General features: G+C 33.0%; 1 protein-coding gene across 1 annotated transcript; it reads right to left on the reverse strand.

Annotated features, from left to right (window-relative positions):
* Positions 1-5,928: 5,928 nt before the first annotated feature.
* Positions 5,929-19,408, reverse strand: LOC137808101 (peroxisomal acyl-coenzyme A oxidase 1). The gene is made up of 14 exons (XM_068609051.2): positions 19,013-19,408; positions 18,390-18,498; positions 18,243-18,304; positions 17,922-18,131; positions 17,583-17,670; positions 17,344-17,506; positions 16,091-16,289; positions 15,275-15,472; positions 14,471-14,602; positions 13,854-13,974; positions 6,991-7,101; positions 6,708-6,777; positions 6,320-6,503; positions 5,929-6,244 (listed from the first exon to the last, which is right to left on the reverse strand). Exons 1-14 carry the CDS (start codon positions 19,151-19,153, stop codon positions 6,035-6,037), a joined length of 1,998 nt encoding a protein of 665 aa, XP_068465152.1. The 5' UTR covers positions 19,154-19,408; the 3' UTR covers positions 5,929-6,034.
* Between the last annotated feature and the right edge of the window lie 1,550 nt (positions 19,409-20,958).

The following is a 20,958-nucleotide window of genomic DNA, read 5'->3' on the forward strand; positions in this document are numbered from 1 at the left end:
AACGTAGAAAACTCCAAGTTCCTTTTTTCTTATTCTCTCTTCATTTTTTGATTTCATGTGTCATTTATTTCAGAATCTAGTTGCACTTCAAAGCAGTTGAGGGGTCAGGGAGCATTCCTACATGAATATATTCTAAAATAGGATAATTTCATATTTGTTCAAAATATTTCTTATTCTTGTTTTTTTTCCTAGGAATTTAGTCATAAATTTTGTTGGGATCAGTTGAGAAAAAAGACACTCTCAAGTTATTCTACTAAATAATGAGTTTATGTTATGTTTGGATAACTTGCATTAGGTCCTCATAACTTGAAGCTTATCCAAATTAAAAAAAATAAAGTTCTAGAGGTTATTTGGAAAGCTAAATAATTCAGGTAAGGAAAATTAACTTTAGTTTTTTAATGGAGGGGGTGTGATCCCAAACTTGAATTTCTTCTACAGAGATGTTGTTTGATTATATGTTGTCTCAACTTGTAGAAATATTAGATTTTGATAGTTTAGTATTTAAGTGTTGTTTTTGTATGTTAAATAGGTTTTTGAATGTTGTGAATTGTGTTATGAATGATTTGGAGTGTTGATTTTGGATGAAGATTTAGAATTAAGTCAATTAGGTTACTTAAGTCCTGATATTTTTGCACGGGCACAAATTTTTGCTCAAGCGAAATATGGCTGAAAATTTACCCTACTTTGGGGTTCATTTTCGCTGAAGTGACAAATTTCGCCCAAGCAAAAATAATACTACAACCAAGCGTAGTCTTGGATCAATTCTCGTTCAAGCGAAACAATTTTTGCTCTAGCAAAAATATCACTGTAACCTGGTCTGGTCTCAACCTCATTTTCGCTCAAGTACTCATTCTCGTTTAAGCTAAAAATTATCGCTCAAGCAAAAGTTTATTATCGCTTGAGCTATAAATTCTCACTTTAGCTAAGAAAAGACATCTTCTTTCATTCTTTCTTTTCTTTTCTTTCAAGTATTTGAATTATGTATGAATATAAATTTTTTAATACAAATTGGATATTAATTTGTATTTTAAATTGGATTGTGAAATTTATGAATGGTATGTAATATACGAGTGATATTGTATGATTAATTGAATTGTAAAATTTCTAAATGATATGTAATGTATGCGAAAAGAAAAGTTTGTGTTAACTTGATGTCATGGATTTGAGATATTGTATGGGATGTTGTGCATTGGTACACTAAGTATGAAAAATCTATGTTTTAACATATATCCTCTAACTTCACAGATGATTTAAGTCACAAACTAAGATATCAGGTGGTAAGAAGCTGAAGAGGGATCGTGACCTGCAGAGACACACGGTATTGGATATCCTAGAGGTATGAATTAGATGTTAGTATCTGGTACGATCATTCTTAATGAGTCTTACGAAAGACAATAGATCTATATGCAATCATTGTGATTGAAATGAAATCAAAAGTACTAAGGATTGAAAGAAAATCAAGGTATTGTGAAACAAATGGATCTATGAGGAGTCAATATGAATGAAATGAAAATGACCTGATTGAGAAATTGATCCATGTAATTTGGTTTGCTCTTTTGATTGAATTGTTTATGTTATCTTTATTTTCACTATCTTACCCTTGTTTTTCTTGTTGCATTGTGAACTACGATGATTGTATTACATACACAAACAAATAATCATACCAGTACAAGAGTTTCTAAAAGACTTTAGGTTTTATTTTGAGCTTTGAATTATAATTATTTTTATTTATATAAGTCATAATTATGTCTTATGAATATTTTGAAAAATTATTGTATAGAAACTTGTGGAACTTGTATTTAATAATTAATTATATTTATGGAATATTATAGATATTATAATATTAAATTATTATAAAATAAATTTTCAACATATCAAAACAAAATATTTTATATTTAAAGACAAAATTAATATAAAATGTTATATATTTTTATAATTAATAATTATAATAGATGAAAATTATAAGTGACATAGAAAATAATCATTAATATTTTCTTTTCATCTTTGCCCAATTTAAAACTAATACAAAATAATTAAACGATGCTTTTAACTCCTAGAAAATATTATCCAATCTTATTTTAGTCTATATATATTTTTAATGTTAGTATTTCTTAATCCATATTATTCTATAGCTAATTTCGTATAAAAAATTATAAAATATTAATTAAAATATTTAGATTATTTTAAATGAATAATTCAATTAAATAATTCATTTGATTTTTTTTTATAAATGAAAAATATTACAAATAATTTTTTAAATTTACCATGAACAATAAATTTTGTAAGGACCGAGAAAAATAGTCTTAGAGTAGAAATGGTACAATTAAAATGACACCTGAATATTTTATTATTAAAGTGAAAAGGCTATATAAATAGAAATTTAGTTATTCAGGTTTCATTTTAAAAAGAACTATCATCTCTCTAAAAACTCCTTTTTCCTTTCCTCTGCCTTCTCTCTAAAATTCCGACCTCCTCGGTCATTGTTTGACGATCGGAATCCACCATTGGACTCCTGGCAGCGAGATCTACAATATTGACCGATCAGAATCTTTCATAGAGTATGTTCATTTTTGTTCCCTTTTCCCTTTCCTCTCCCTTCTCTCTTAGACTTTGACCTCCTCTTTCGTCAGTTTGATGATCAGAGTCTGCTATTGGACTCCTGGCAGTGAAATCTACAAGATTGACCGATCAAAATCTTAGATAGAGTAAGTTCATTCTTGGCTCTTTTTCCTTTGAGTTAGTTTTGAGCTGGTTGGGTTGCCTTTTAATGCCTTTTAATTTAAGTTTGCATGTGAGGTTTTTATCTTCAGAATTAGTCTCTGTTAGCTCAGGGTCCTAGTGATGTAGTTAGATTTGTGATCAGAACTCTGTGGTGCAGGTTAGGGTATCCTTAAGCTTTTGGCGGGTCTGGAGCTCTTAGTGAGCATCTGCTAAAGTCCAGGTAAGGGAGGGAAGCTAGTTTAAAATCTTCAATAGAACCCTAGGTTAGAAGATTTGAATGTGAGTGTGACGTGGTCACCAATTCCAAATTTTGTTGCAAGATTTCTTGTTTTGAGTATATTGTATTGAAATTGAAAGTGTTGTGATTGAGAATTAGTTGTTTGATTTAAATGGTTGTAGAATTAGAAATCATATATATGTATAGATGGAGATAATAACTCAATGATTCAATGAGAGTGATTGTATCATGCTGAACAGGAACTACCAATGTAATGTGTAGATTTATAATTTATGAATCGAATGAGATGTTGATTTATAATCTGATAGGTATATTAAGTTATGCAGAATTTTTCTGCATATTTCGCCCAAGCTAGCAAGTTCTAGCTCAAGCTAGAAAATTATGGGTGCTCTCTGGAGGATTTTAGCTCAAGCTAGCGAATTCTAGCTCAAGCTAAAATTTTGGGTGCTCTCTGGAGGATTTTAGCTCAAGCTAGCGAATTCTAGCTCAAGCTAAAATTTTGGGTGCTCTCTGGAGGATTTTAGCCCAAGCTAGCGAATTTTAGCTCAAACTAAAATTTTGGGTGCTCTCTGGTGGATTTTAGCTCAAGCTAGCGAATTCTAGCTTAAGCTAAAGTCTAAAAAAAATGATAATAATAAATAAAAATAAAATATATATTAAACTAATTTTTATTTGCTTTTAAAAGATTGATTGATTTATTTCTATATAGTTTTTCTTATAAAGTATGTAAACTTTTATTTCATGTATAGTTAATTGAAAATCTCTTTAATTAGACATTTATATGATTAGTCAATGAATTGTTGTGTATTTTGGAAATTTTAAACATTGGTATGATTTGATTGTTTGATGGTGGATATTTTGAGGTTCAAAATATGAATTCTAATCAAGACATAGTATTTTCAGGAAAGAAAATACCGTGTTAAGATTGTTTAGGATGTGCATTGACTAGGGATTCGTCTAGAAGGAGATATCCTGACTCTCCTGAGATAATGGAATCATATAGATGAAGTTATTCAGGTGGTGAGAGTCGAAGGAGGTTCATATGAATGGGTAAGTTGTTTGAAAGATAATTAACTTGACCTGTTATATGAATTAACCCTGTCATACTAGGAGAGAGATGATATTGAAATTAATTATGCGCATAGCTGTGTGGATTTCACAGTGATGTAGTATGACAAATGCAGATCTCTGAGTCTAAGTCAACGCACGAGTCTTCCGGAAGTAGAGTCAAGTGTCTATTTGTTATGAGTCAGTAGAAGTCTGACATAAGAAAGATGAATATTGAAATTGTTGATAGACACTTGATGGTTATGTGAAATGCATGAGAAATGATGAATTTATGTGGATGTTTAAACTCATATTTGTGTTATAAGTTTTAAAAATACCTAGTTTACCCTTTGTTTTGTTTTGTGGTTGTTTTTCTTTGATCTGTGATGATCGTGTATTTTACACGGGAGCAGATGATGTTACAGGTGATAAAGTTTCTCGGTGAGAAGATGGATAATAGAAAATGTTTATTTTTCTTTTGAAATTTTGTTTTAAATTTTATGTAAATGTTTCAAGTCTTATGAAGTGAGAGATAATTTGAAACATTATAATAATGAAATTTTAGACATATTTGTATTATGTTTATATATTTATTTTAATATTTCATACAGATTATGATTATAGATATGGGAAAATATAGGGATGTTACAAATTTTATATTATTTTTAAATTCATTAATTTTTTCTTTATAAAAAATATTAAACGAAAATTATTATATATGATTTTATTATATATCATTTTATATGTAAAGAATGATTCGCAACGAAATATATCAATATATTATTAATAAAAATATTTTATATTACTTTTAAATAGTATAAAGAAAAAAAAGAATAATAATAATTTCTTGACATAACATATAATTTTAACATATCGTAATTAGTAATTCTTTAAAATATAAAACATAATATATTACTTATATATTAAAAATAAATGGTTTTACAATATTAAAAGTTATAATATCAAAACTAATATATAAAAATTAAATTATAAGAATCTAAGTAAATTATAATTATTTTCAATATAAAATACAGTTTGAAAAGTAAAATATTGGATAAGAAAATAACACGTAATTATCTAATTTATATTAAGAAATATATTACTTGATTAAATCGCTTACTACAAAAATTTAATTATCTTATTTTGAAATATTATTTTTTATTTTAATTATAATAATTAGTATTTTCTATTTTTAATGCTAAACTAACTATTGTTTATAAGGACAAAACATATTATAAAATTTTAAAACTATCAAATTTTTTTATAGACACTATAAAAGCATATATTATTATATTTGATGGGACTAAAATACATATTTAAACTATTAAAAAATTACTCTAATAACGAATTTTATAACATAATTTCAGTTCTTAAAGATTTATTGTAATACATGAGTAGTATGTGTGCGTAAGGACTGTGCCGTACTTACATAATATTATAATGTAACAAAAAATTATAATATTATTAAAAAAACAATCTTCTATGATTACGAAAGCAATATTCTTTTTTCTCCATCTTGGCATGAATGTCTGCTCTTGAATTTCCTTTCTTTGGGTAAGGCTTTTTTTTAATCAGCAAAAATTATGTGATAGAATAAGCATGGAGTATCTTAAGCAATGTTAAGTTCATGCCATCAGTAGCATGAGTTCTGTATGCATGTTAAGATGTGGTACAATGTATTTTATCTTAGCTAACAGCATTGTATTTTATTAAAAGCAACCCTAATTAATGTGGTACAATGAATTAAATTTTTATGTTTGATATAAATGTTAATCTATGAAATAATGTTTTTATTATAGATTTTAATGTTATAAAGTTATAATATTATATTTATTTGATCTAATTGCTTCCGGATAGGGCTATAGACATACTTAATCCACAAAAAATAAAAAAAAATTAAAAGTATATATCTACGATGACAATTTTATTGGTGTCTATTTAATTTTCCATTTATAAAATTTATTATCGTGTTTAACTTAAGTGTAAAATACAAGAGTTTGTCTGGTGAGAGTAGAGTTACAAAATGATTCAGAGTCTAGCATTTCGAAGTTGTTGCTTCAGCATTGGTCGAATATATTCTTGAAAGCCGTCCGGCACAACTGAATCATTCAATGGATCCTTCCATGCCTCCTCGTACAGCTTTGGGTACACATCTCCATCATAACGCCCAAGAACCGAACCAAGGTAGTGATCAGTGTAGTTAAACGCGTCAACTAGTCCAATTGCATTAGGACGAAGCTAACCAAACAGATAATCAATCAGTTTCATAAATAAAAACCTACCACCAAAGCGACGCAATCGTTTAGGACAAACCTGTGAATACAAGGACCTCAGCATATCATTTGCAAGGGAACCCTGTGTGGGAGTGATGCAGCCAGTTGAAAGAAAATCACCCAAATGCTTATGAAGAAGAGACAAAGCATAAATGCTACAAAGAAGTTCTAATTGATGTTTCACTCCCTTTCCAGGAATATCTTTCTGCAACTTCTCAATAAATCTGAAAACCACAAGTTCGATCAACTTTCAATGAAGAATATCCAAGCAAATACTAGAATCAACTGTGTGTGGGTGTATATACGATTGATTTGGATATTTTGTATGGGTTGTTCATCCACAAAGGGCTATTCACCCAACAGACAATCCATCACATTACATAGATAAACGACATATATATGCAGACCGGTAAAAACGAGAAACTCACTTGGAAACAACAATTAACTGGCAATGAGCAACAGCTGCCTCAACTAGATCGACTGAGAGTTCTTGGAAACCTGCCATCGAAAAATTTATCAGCATTTATGATAATCATATCTAATTACACAATACACATGCACTCAAACATAAATGAATCGGCCAAGGTAACTACTACCCAGCCAATACCGTGGTTCAACAGCAGTCAGTCTCCCCCATCACCACACCAAGAAATCAAATCAAACACGAGATATAAGCATATAGCTTGTGAACTTAAGCGTTAAATCAATTACCTTCTTCAGGATTGGTAAACTTGCTAAGATTTTGAGCACAAGCAACAGACTTCTTAGCAGCCCTAGCTTCGAATGCTCCCAGCACTGCATTAGGCTTCAACCAATCCTCCTCTGCAAAACTCAAAATAATCAACTTATGAATTCTACAAAACATCTGGTTAGGATAAATTATGTGTCTAGACAATCCACTGCTAGTTTAGTAGTGTTGGTATGAATTGCAATGATTATAATTATTAAGATAAACAATCCTAAATTAGTCCCTAGGATTACAAATTCTACCATGACATACATTACAAGCTGGTATACATATATAAGATATTCTTGATAGGGAATACATGGGGAGGTAAAACACTGGGAAAATTCTATTAATGAACCATGAGAAAATCACATAAATAAACCTAACATCATATTCAACTCAAAACATAAAGGAATAAAATTGTATTTCCAGAAGTTACATTCCCATAAATATTATGCATAGGAATATTTTTTTCATTATAAGCAAATTTGGTTGCCATTTGTAATTTCAGAAAAAAATATTTAATTAAAAACTAAAAGTGAACGAAGAATTGTGGAAAAGTGGAGTGAGAAGACGTCGCCATTGTAGAAAATACACAATACCCACCCTTCTCCTTGGAAATGAGAAGTAAAACAATTGAGTAGTTGATATTCTTCGGAAACAACAATTCCTGGGGATGTGTTTACTAAAACTTGTACCAAATATGGGAATGAGATATTCACAAGTTCACTTCCCTAGAAATCTCTCCTGATACCCTGAAACAAGCACTACCTAAGATAATAGATTTATGGGTTTTTCAATTATACATTTCTTAACTTGTCCTTTTCTATAATGTGAAGCTTCTTGGCTCACTCGTCACTAACAATTGTAGCCTTAATTCTGTTAATTGCAATCTAATAGAGCAAGATGCCAATGTCCTGCAGAGGGCTATCTTTGAAGGGGCTAACTAGAAAGGTTGAGTAAAGCATCATATAGTACAATTGGGTTAGATAATCCTCACATTTTTACAAGCCCAAAAGCTAGCTCAAGAGATGAGAGAGTTCCCTTCCCACCCGACCACTTTTATGCATTATTAATCTCCAACAGAATCAATGCAAACAGGGCCAGAAAAACCTGATGCACCAAAATTTTGGCCTTCCATTATTCAGATAAATCAACGGGAGATCACCAAAAATCAGAGCCATATACGGAGTGTGTAAAAAAGTATGGGAGTAGGTATGGGCACACTAACACACAATGAACTGTTCAAAGAATATCAAAACCACGGGATTTATGATCCAAAACAACCATGAAATGGCCAAGATGGTAGCTGAAAGGACATGGGATGTCTTCTGCAAGTGGTTTCACTAAGAATCTGGCAGAGCACCGCCAGAAAAGTGCTCACTCTCTCAATAGGCAGCAAAAGTGTCTGAGTGCAGATGGCATCAAGTGATTCATGCCAGCCTGCCAGGTAACGCATGGAAAAGCAGATGGCAGCAAAAACTTCAGGGTTTGGGCACTTCAGATCTCATATTAGGTAATCAATGCTGTAAACTTCGTGGAAATTGTTGAGGCAGGGAGGATCACAAATATAGTGAAAGAATTTACTGATGAGCAGTAGGCGGATAGGTGCAGTGGATATAGAGTTTAAATGGGAAAACAGGTTGAAACCTGCCCTCGTACCAATTTCAGAATCATGGAAGTGGGAAAGACTTCTTTTAAGGATAAAACTATGTCTAGATAGTTCATACAGTCTCCATATATATTAGATGATTTCCGTTAATTATAATGAGTCAACTTCAATTATCGAGTAGAGAAAAAAAAGGCACCGTACCTGCATATTTTATTGAAAGAAAGAATAATAAATTATTCTTCTACAAGTTGACTTCACAGGTGGGTGGGGTTTTTTCGAGTTATGTACAGTAATTTGAGTGTACATGTGTAGTTATTAGAGGTAAAATGGGACAGAAGAATGTGGAAACCAAATGGAGTTATCCCCTTTATTATTAGTTGAATGAAAGAAGAGGGAACAACAAATTCTTCTTATTAAAGGAAAAGAAAAAATAGGGTAAATCCCTCGTGTATATTGAACACATAGGGTTATGTTTATATAGGAAAAAGAAACATATGGGCTAAGCCCATTACATAAATATGAGATATCTAACAATATCTATAATATCTCATAATATCAAATAATATCTAATTATATCTAATAATATCTAACACTCCCCCTCAAGCTGGTGCATATAGATCATATGTACCCAGCTTGTTACAAATGTAATCAATCCTAGGTGCTCGTAAGGGTTTAGTAAAAATATCTGCTAATTGATTATTTGAATTAACAAACTCAGTCTTGATATCTCCTGATATAATATTTTCTCGAATGAAATGACAATCAATCTCAATATGTTTTGTCCTTTCATGAAAAACTGGATTTGAGCTAATATGAAGAGCAGCCTGATTATCACATATCAGTGTCATTTGAGTAACCTCTCCAAATTGCAATTCTTTAAGTAACTGTTTAAGCCAAATAAGCTCACAAGTAGCCGAGGCCATAGCTCTATATTCTGCTTCTGCACTAGATCTTGCCACAACACTTTGTTTCTTGCTCTTCCAAGAGATCAAGTTATCACCAATGGAGACACAATAACCAGAAGTTGACCTTCTATCAGATGGAGATCCTGCCCAATCAGCATCTGAATAACAAACGACTTTAGTATGGTTATTATGACCATATAACAAACCTTTTCCAGGAGAGCCTTTAATGTACTTCACTATACGAATGACTGCATTCCAATGATCTTCACATGGAGAATTAAGAAATTGACTCACCACACTGACTGCAAAGGAAATATCAGGACGAGTAACAGTGAGATAGTTCAATCTTCCAACTAATCTCCTGTACTTCTCAGGATCTGAAAGAGGCTCCCCCTGATTGGGTAGAAGCTTGACGTTGGGATCCATGGGAGTATCAACAGATTTCGAATTCATCAACCCAATTTCCTCCAAAATATCTAATGCGTATTTTCTTTGAGAGATAACAATACCAGTATTGGATTGTGCTACCTCAATCCCCAAGAAATATCTGAGTTTGCCAAGATCTTTGGTCTGAAAGTGTTGACAAAGGTGTTGTTTTACTTGTGAGATGCCATGGTGATCACTGCCTGTAAGAACAATGTCATCAACATATACTACAAGATAGATACACCCAGCACTCGAGTGACGATAAAAAACTGAATGATCGCCTTCACTGCGAGTCATACCAAATTGTTGAACAACATTGCTAAATTTTCCAAACCAAGCCCTAGGAGACTGCTTGAGGCCATATAAGGATTTGCGAAGACGACATACCAATCCAGAAGACTCCCCCTGAGCAACAAAACCGGGAGGTTGCTCCATATAAATTTCTTCCTGCAAATCCCCATTAAGAAAAGCATTTTTAACATCCAGTTGATAAAGAGGCCATTGTTGAAGAGCAACCATAGCTATGAATAAGCGAACAGAGGCCATCTTTGCTACTGGAGAAAAAGTATCACCATAGTCTAAACCAAAAATTTGGGTATAACCCTTAGCCACAAGACGAGCTTTGAGACGATCAATAGTACCATCAGGACCAACTTTGATAGCAAAAATCCACCTGCAACCAACAACAGATTTCCTAGATGGTAAAGGAACAAGTTCCCAAGTTCCATTATTCTGAAGCGCATTCATTTCATCAAGCATGGCCTGACGCCAACCAGGATGGGCTAAGGCATCACCTACAGATTTTGGAATGGAATGGATACAGAAGAAATAGACGAAAGGCAGGTATAAAAGGGTTGAGATAGTCTATGGTAACTCAAAGCAGTATAATGTGGAGAGGGATTACGAGTAGAACGTATACCTTTACGGATAGCAATAGGAAGATCAGGTTCAACAGTCGGAGGTTCAACTATAGGAGCCGGAGGGGGATGAGGTGTTGGCACCAGAATAGAGTCTGCTGATGGACGATGAGACGGTTGACGACGACTATACACCTGAAGAGTTGGCGGCGGTGGTGAATTGTTAGGTGCACTAGGCACAACAAGAGGAATATTAACTTGATTAGATGAAGAAATTGAAGGAGAAGGACAAGACTTAAAGTAAAGGGAAGATTCACTGAAGGTGACATCTGCTGAAATAAAATAACGGTTTAAAGACGGTGAGAAACATTTATATCCTTTTTGTGATCTAGTGAACCCTAAAAAGACACATTTGTGTGACTTAGGAGATAATTTATCAAGACCAGGACTAAAATTATGAACAAAACATGTGGACCCAAAAACTTTGGGAGGTAAAGAGTGGAGAGGGTCATGTGGAAATAAAATAGAATGAGGAATTTTGTTATCTAAAACTGAAGATGGCATGCGATTAATGAGATAACATGCACTAAGAACAGCATCACCCCAAAAACGCTGAGGAACATCACCATGGATTAAAATAGTACGAGTTGTTTCAACAAGATGTCTATTCTTGCGCTCATGAAGTTTGATGAAGAATACCATGAGAAGCCATAAAATTTTTAAAAGAATGAGAAAGATACTCACGTCCATTATCACCTCGCAAAATTCGGATGGAAATTCCAAATTGATTTTTAATTTCATTGTAAAATATTTGAAATATAGAAAACAACTCAGAACGGTTTTTCATTAAAAATACCCAAGTACATCTTGAATAATCATCAATAAAAGTAACAAAATACTGAAATCCTAAATTAGACTTAATACGACTTGGTCCCCAAATGTCAGAGTGAACTAAGGCAAAAGGAGATGAAGCACGTTGTGAGACACTACGAGGAAAAGAACTACGAATGTGTTTCCCTAACTGACACGACTCACACGATAAAGTAGACACATTAGACAAACTTGGAACAAGTTGTTGCATCTTGGCAAGACTAGAATGACCCAACCGAGCATGAATGAGAGATGGAGAATCCATAATTGCGCCAACATGTGCAGAGATCTGTAGTTGATAAAGTCCATGAGACTCACATCCGGTGCCAATCATCCGTCCCGAACTCCGGTCCTGTAAAGTAACAGAATCTTTGGTAAAAGAAATAACACAGTCAAGGGAACGAGTGAGACGACTAATGGATAATAAGTTAAATGGAGACCCAGGGACATAAAGAACATTATCAATAGATAAAGATGAAAAAAGATTAATAGTACCAACACCATGTGATGGTACCCTATATCCATTGGCCATGGTAACTGAAGGTAAATAACCCGTAGTAGATAGGGAAGAGAAAAAAGATTTATTACCAGTAATGTGATCAGTGGCACCTGAATCTAGAACCCAAGGGCCATGGGAAGTGGAGTGAGTGAGGCCAACAAAAGATGTACCTGAATGTGCAACAGAAGCCGTGGAACTAGGGTTCTGACGATCCTCATACCATTTAAGAAATTCATTGAAAATAGCAGGCTGGCTTGGGGTATCAATTGAAGTATGGTCCATGGTAGAAGGTTGCACAGGGGCAATTTGAGCAACCGCAACAGATATAGGAGGACGACCATGTAAGGCATAACATCTGTCAATTTTGTGGCCAAGTTTGCCACAATGGTCACACTTGTGACGCCCTTTGCCCGGCTTGTGAGGGCGAGTACGATCATTATGCTGAGATACTAAAGCAGAAGAGTCATCAACATGAGACGTTATATCAGCGGTGTGTTTACCTGGCACGCGCAAAAGGGTAGAACAAGTGGAAGTAAAATTGGGCACAATAGGAGATCCCAAAATTTGATCACGAACGTGAGAATAATCATCAGGAAGACCATGTAAACCCAATAACATGAAGAACTTGGATCTTTGTTCTAGTTCTTGAGAAGGAGTAGAGGCAGGAGGTAATAACTCATTAAAATCATGAAGAAGAGCATGAAGTTTACCTAGATATTCTGCCATTGTACCATCAAGACGTTTGGGAGCAACAATTGTGAGAAGATTTTGACACACACCATAAAGACGTTGAGTATCATTGGTGTATAATAATTTTGCTTGTTCCCAAACTTCTGAACATGTTTCATAGGTACGAAAAATTTGTTTTAAAGATGAGTGAATGGTCGATTTGATAACAATGCATAATTGAGCATCAATTTTCGACCAACGAACAACCTCATTTTCAGCAAGAGTAGGATGAGTAAGATGATCAACATAACCTTGACTCTTAAGCCATAATTTAATATCTGATGCCCAAGTGTCATAATTGGTTCCATCCAATTTGTCAATGGAAAGATGAACATTGACGTAATTAGTATAAATAGATGAATCCGGCATAATGACGGAAGAAGAAGCCATAGTGGCAGCGGAAGCGGAAGAAGCCATAAAAGATAAGGACAAATCCAGTCACCGGTTAATTGGCGGGAGCAACAAAGATGAAGGCTCCGACAGCGATTCCGGCGAGATTCCGGCGAAGGTCCGGCGAAGTTCCGGTGAAGTTCCGGCGAAGTTCCGGCGAAGTTCCGGCGAAGTTCCGGCGGAGGTCCGGCGGAGGTCCGGCGAAGGTCCGGCGAGACAGTGGGGGTGGTGGCTGGAATTCACCAATAAAAATTGAACCTAAACCCTAAACTCTAACCTTATGCTCTGATTAAAGGAAAAGAAAGAATAGGGTAAATCCCTAGTGTATATTGAACACATAGGGTTATGTTTATATAGGAAAAAGAAACATATGGGCTAAGCCCATTACATAAATGAGATATCTAACAATATCTATAATATCTCATAATATCAAATAATATCTAATTATATCTAATAATATCTAATAATATCTAATAATATCTAATAATATCTAATAATATCTAACACTTCTTATACCACTTTGTGTTATAACGGGTAGGCTTTTTATGTGCAGTTATACCTTTCTGAACATCAGAACGATAGAGCATCAGCTGCTCCACTCGTCCAATATAAGATGTGGTACCAACAGGCTTTTTCCCAGAGCGCAACTGAGAAATACTCTTGATGAGATGCCTTGCCACCTATAATGGATTTGCTAGAAGTTATAAAAAAACTCAAGACAATTCTCAATTAATAATATCTGATAATAAACCTCACAAAAAAAACAACAACTAGGATGTATTAAGAGCATAACTGTCAAAGGGGCACATGAGAATACTTGCACAAAGAATGAAGATACAGCAATACAAGACAGTGTAAATAAGAATAATAAATGCTGATTATTTTAATTATTTCTATCCTTTGTGACTTTCTCTCGTTCCAAATAGATTTGATACCCCAAAAATCTTGAACTAAAAAAAAAAAAAGAATCAGTATAACAGTATTTTCTTTAATATAAAAATCTGCAAAATGTGAGAACACAATGAATACAAGCCAATTAAATGCCGGCCGTCAAAAAATAGACAAGCTATCATGCTGCACAATCCTATTTACAGATGAGAATTTCATTCACAATTGTATCAACAAATAACACACAATGTGATGGTAAAAGTGGCTGTATTTAACATTTACAAAAACCTGTAACAGCAGCACAATGTTGTCTCCTTCATAAGTGCAGGTAGGAATATAGACTGCAAATAACTCAGGGAGACCACTACTACAAAGGTAACCATGGCCACCACATAGTTTGCGACATTCTTCAATTCCATCCTGCAAATTGAAGTAAATTAATTTAATCCAAACTTCAAAGAATTAAAAGATTTTAAAAAGTGAACACCATATAATAGGATACGGTGTAATATTGATAAAAGTACATCTATAACATTGAAGCATCGTGTTATTTTGGTCTACTATGCTTCCACCATAATCTGTTAATAAGACTATATATTTCTAAAAAGATTTTTGGGTCGCTGATATTTTCCATTATCCAACATCAAATAGCACTTGGTGGCATGAATGAATGCCAACAGATTGTAAGTACTACAATGCAAAAATGCACAAACAAGAGAAATCAACAAAACAGCATAGCACAAATAACAAAACAAAATGCCTGAACAAGAAATGTAGACAAAAGTAATAAATCTGATTCAGCATGGGGTTCCCGTTACAGAATAGAAGTTCAACTTCAACATACAAAGAGAAGTAAAGAATAGAGGCACTAAATGATAATAAATTATCACAGGAAATCAGTGCAAGCGTCCAGCCAATGTTACTAATGAGAATATAAAAGAACTATATTGTATAACATGATCTAATTCAAGAAAAAATCCTCAAAATAAGTAAATGCAGGTTTTACATTCCATATTAAGCTGCTTAATAATCAATTAAATTCAGCAACTAAAATATTAGTGTAATGAGCATTAGTAATGAGTAATCACATACTGCGGTTGCTGAAGTAGTCAAGGACTTCAACCCTGCAGTGCATGCATGAGCCTCAGGTAATGTTGAAAAATCATTGGCTTGCAACCGTTTCATCACATCCATATAAAGCCATTTCAACCATTCACCAACAAATCTGAAAGCATAGGCTGAAGCTAACAAAGGGAAGAGCCTAGCTTGCTGCGTTTTATAATCAATCACCTAGACCAAAAAAATGATAGCAGAAAATGAGACCACATTGATGGAAACCAAATAGATAGGAGAGGTATAGCAATATATATGGAACCACATTGACACACCAAACCCTCAACTTAGTGTTCATAAAACTTTGATGAAGACATGTTGCAAGCCTAGCCACACAATTATTGTTTCTGAATATATATTTTAATACAATGTTTCATGATGTCCAAGATGGATGTAGGAAACTCATCAACCTTCCCATTACAAATTATTAGAAGTATAGAACAGAGTATGTGGGTGGTGGAAGGCATAGCAGCTTTGACTACAGACAATCAACTCAAATTTTAGCACAACCTGTGTTTGATGAAATTTTGTCTTCCCCGTAAGCATTCACTTTTTATTTTAAAAGCTTTCTTAGGAACTTACAAAAAAAATTGGCCTCAAAATATATTAATCTGAGTACACATAGTATTAAAGCAAACTATTTTGTTTTCAGATAGTATTACCTTCCACATATTCACTTTTACGAAAAAGGAAGATTGAAAATTCCCAGTTGCATTTATTGATAAAATAAGCATGTTGAAGTAGCAAACTGCATATTGGCAATATACAAATGCCTGTTACAACTTTACAACTTACCTGTGTCTCAAGACTTCCTTGTTTTGACCCAAACTGCCTTCGAACAGCACTATATCTTGTAGCAATGCAAACTGCCCGTGACATAGCTAATGATGCATCAGATACAATTGTTTGTCTTACATATACCATAGTACCATAAACTAATTGTCGTGGGACACTGGATTGTGCATATTTTCCTTCCCGAGTTACCTGTGAAACCCTGGTAAATTAAAAAGAGTCACCCCCAAAACAAAAACAGATAAGAACACAACAATTTATGAACGGAAAATAAAACAGTGGCACGTATCCTCCCTTGCAAGTGAGTTTCTTGATTCTTAAAAGGATAATTTCATCAATCCATCTTCCAATAGAGGACTAGCGGAAGAAAATGACTAGAATCTGTTCTAGTAAAAATCTTTGGGGGAGTCGAGGAGACTTAGGTTGTACTAAGATATTATACATCAAAACAATTGTACTCATTTATGACCACAGCGGAATCTTGTTCATATACTCAAATTTTCTTTGCTTAAGATCATGTATCATATTCAAAACGCACATGATTGCCTAATTAGGTCTTTCTAAGAACCTAACATCTTACTAGTGACTTGAGTTTGCCCTAGGCCAAAAGGATGAGAGCACAACATATGTGTAAAAGTGGGAAAAAAAAGACCTCAGGTAACCATCCTACTTGACATGTAGTTGTCATAATTCTTGAGTTAGGTTTTTGAACAAAGCCAATATAGCACAACCCAATATTATTAGGTAATGAACAAAGTCCAAAGGGGAAGGTCATCAATTAGGATTAATGCATCGTCTGCTTGGTCATCAATGTGTACGTGTGTGTTTTAATTTAAGGTTGCCTCAATGCAGCTATTGTTGGGAAGTCAAATTGTGGACAAATGTATTAATGGTTAAAAATCTTAATAGGAAGTGGTGAATGTGAATAGATCTCACTGATTTGAGCAGCACCTATCCTAAGGATTCATATCCATTACCAAATTACCAAACATAGATAGTCTTGGAGATGGCGCATCTAGATGCGAGCTCATGAGTTTCATGAATGTTTAGTCGAGTCCCCTAGACATTTTAACTAGAACAAAATTCATTTTTGTTATTTTGATTATTATCATAATTATGCGTGGATAATGGATGGACAAGACCAGTCATTCATCATGGAGCACACATGAATTGAATACCATAAAAACCCAAGTCCCAACTATGATTATTGGATTCTCCTCATGAGAGTAGGTAAAAATATGTAAAATGAAACTAACCTCATTAACATTTGATTTCTTGGAATTCGTACATGGTCAAACCTTAAAACCCCATTGTCCATGGAATTATATGCTCCATTTCCAAATTTCATTCCAATATCCCCCACAGTTATGCCTGGAAGAGGTAAGTGATCATCCAAGCTTCGCAGCTGGACAATGAAACCTACAAATTGGGCACACTGTTAATCAATTATGTCCGAGTAATAGCAAAAATTGAGGTGTTTGATGCATGTAACTACCATGCACTCCATGATCTTGACCATCAGTAATTAGTCGGGCATAAACAATAGCATGCGTTGACACTTTACCCAGTCCACCAGGCCACCACTGTTTAGATCAGCATGAGGAGAGTTACAATAATATCCAATAATTGGAAGATATCTTGTTAGCCAAATACCCATTAAAATGTAAATACAAAAAAAAACTAATTAATGTACACGCTGTTTTTCCCTGATTGTTCATGTGAAAGAATGAATAATTGAATGCAATTAGATATTCTATAATCTCATATCATGATAATGCATATCTTAAAGGACCCGTAAATTCTTCCATTAACCACCATCTCTCATTGAACTCACTTTGCTGGAAGTCAATGTGGGGCTATGAATTACAAACTCGTCTGTTTTGGGATCAAAGGTTGCAGTTGTTTCTAGCCCTTGAACATTAGATCCATGGCCCAGTTCAGTTTGGGCATAGCAACCAATTATTTGCATCTTTTGAGCCAAAGGTAACCATTTTTGCTGCTGTTCCTCTGTTCCTTGTCCTTTGATAGCAGGAATAAACATTCCCTGCAAAAGAATTTATGAGCTAGAATTTATGAGCGAGAAATTCCATCCGAATGTGTTTATAGAAATATATTAAATAAAAGAATGTCATTAAGAAAATTAATTTAATCGTACCCAATGTAGATCCGTAAAAGCAGGTTGGTCCACAAAAGATCTGAGCTTAGAAGCTTCCTCTTCTGTAAAAATTTACAGAAACCTCACATCTAAGACAACAACAAGATACCAATTGCAAGCTAAACAAAAAATAGAAGACAGACAAACCACTAAGACGGAGCTCTATAATCCTTTTCCACGCATAAACTGTTTTTTTCAAAGTGTTCTTAAATAACTCCTTCCTACCAAGCCTGGGCCTATCATCCTTTCTGAATGCCTGCATTTCGAAAGTCAAAATCATTTACATATTGGGATTTTAAATTCATATGTGAAACATGAACTACCAATCTAATTCCCAAACTGAAATTCTCGTTGACAAACAATTCCCGAGCAAATCCAATTTTCCAATTTTTTACGCAGTCTCTTCCTCACAATTCAAAACTAATTTCTTAAGGAAGTTTAACAATTAAAATTCCGATCATCTTCTTTTCCTAAAACAAAAGAAAACAAACAATTACTTTCCCAATGAATAAGTCTGCACGATCTTGAAAAGTTGTTTGGACCCAATATACACATACAGTACAGTACACCATACCAAACATCATGAGTAAAGAGAAACAAATATATAAGCAATACAATCGCACAAAAACAATTAAAAATGCAACAATAATAAGAACAGAGACGGTGATATAATGTTGTGAGTCTCCGTTCAAATCTGCAGAAATGTGAAGCTGAAGCATTAAAAAACGTCAAAAAAATGAGCGAAACTGAAGAACGAATGAAGAATTAACCGGATCGCTGGCAACGAGGCGAGCCATTTTATCGGAGACTTCAAGAGCGTGGCGAGAACCAGCCCAAATGATCTTCATCTCTTCGACATCGAATTGCGTCTTGTTCCGCTCGAAAGCCAAGTGATCAACGACGCCTTCCATCTTCTTCTTCTTCTCTCTCCCGATGCTAAACCCTAACTTGGTCTCTTCTAATCCAAATCACGGTGTTCGCGTTTGTTTAAATCGCTTCCGAAACCAACCTACTTAGCTCGTGTTTGGTATGGAGTGTAAGTGATATAAATGAGACATTTACCGATATCGTTGCACTTTATCGGCCAGCCAAATGTCATGACTAACGTGACTTCCTAATTTTGGCAGATAAAAGAATTTAAACAATGAATTAATACGCACGTGGTTGGTTATACTCTGCAGTTCCAATTATTTAAGACACACTATTCAATAAATTTATTGATAGTTCGAAAACACATGACCTTTAATTAATATATTTTTTACGCATAGAAGTTTACATCTTTTGTTATATTAAATATATATAATTTTATTATTTTATGAGTAATTAATTAAAAAATATTATAAAATTTTAAATATATATAATTTTGTAAGAATAGTATTAAAAAATTATGTAATCATTGATTTAAAAAAATTATTTAATTATTTTGAATAAAGAAAAAAATATTTATTTATTTTATGAAATAAAATTACTTTATGACACAAAAGAAAATTACATACATAGGGTTTAGGGTTAAATTATGTAATCTTTATATAATGAATGGCATAGATTATTTTTATTTATTAAAGAATAAAATTAAATATGACATAAAAAAATTATCAATTCTTTTTTATACAATGGTATAGATTAGTTTTTTTTAATTAAAGGATAAGATTATTCAATTAAAAGATGATAAACGGAAATTATTAAATGATGTGTCTTCTTTATGTAATGTTATAACTTATTTTTTATTTATTAAAAAATAAAATTTTCCAATTAAAATATAACAAAAAGAATTTACCAAATTATGTATTCTCTTTGTATCAGATGTTCTAGATATTCTAGATTAAAGTGTTTTCAATGGTGTATTTAAAGTGTTTTCTTTCTTCCGAATTTTAACTAGAGTTATCAATATGTAAATATGTAAAGAGTAGGCTTACTTAATTTTAATAAAAATGTAGTTATTTTAGACTTTATAAATCTACTTTAGTAGGAGAGTTGAAACCAAATTTTAAATTATTGAAATAATCATGAAAAAATATTAGAGTACAAATATACATAATATATAAATATATATATATATCACTTTATTTTTTTAAATTATGTTAAACTATTATTAGATTGTGTTGAAGTGTTTTTTTTATCACAAGTTGATGAATAAGGTTTTGAGTGAGTCAGGTTTGATTTTTCCCGCTAAAATAATTGTAATTTTTTAAGGTGAATCTAACTCCCATGGTGGATCACATTGGTTCACGACACGACCTTATCCTACTTTGAAAATTCTAATTTAAATAATCTTATTATCTTTATTTTTTGTTTTTTTTTCAATTTTATGGTTGAAGATAACTTTTTTTTGGTTAAAACTATTGAAGTAAAAATAAATAAAAGAGATTTTTTAAAGAATGACGTATTTTCACTTGTATTTTTTTTTGATAAATGTATAATCCACTCATTTCACTATTTTATTTACTATTTTGCTGGCTGTAACACCCAAAAATATATATTTAATTATTACAATACAAATTCTACATATTTATATACAAGCTTAGAGTTTTTCAAAACATTTATAATATATGATTAGAACTTATAAAAATACTAATATTTTTTCAAATCAACACCCTAAAGCTCTCCAAACCCTCCAGACCCTCCGACACCTACCTGTATGATTGATTATTTGTCTGTGTACAATCATCACAGTTCAGATACAACAAAAAAAACAAGGGTAAACTAGTGAAAATAA

This window comes from Phaseolus vulgaris, chromosome 3 (assembly GCF_051622355.1).
Source record: "Phaseolus vulgaris cultivar YP4 chromosome 3, ASM5162235v1, whole genome shotgun sequence".
In the NCBI taxonomy this organism is placed as follows: domain Eukaryota; kingdom Viridiplantae; phylum Streptophyta; class Magnoliopsida; order Fabales; family Fabaceae; genus Phaseolus; species Phaseolus vulgaris.

Bases quoted from the DNA above. Each gene is read 5' to 3' on its own strand.
- LOC137808101 (XM_068609051.2), bottom strand. From the start codon at position 19,153: ATGGAAGGCGTCGTTGATCACTTGGCTTTCGAGCGGAACAAGACGCAA. The intron at 18,305-18,389 runs GTTTGTCTGTCT...AAATTTTTACAG, and splicing joins TATAGAGCTCCGTCTTAGTG to AAGAGGAAGCTTCTAAGCTC. The intron at 7,102-13,853 runs GTATAACTGCAC...TGAGTTTTGCAG, and splicing joins TCGTTCTGATGTTCAGAAAG to AGGAGGATTGGTTGAAGCCT.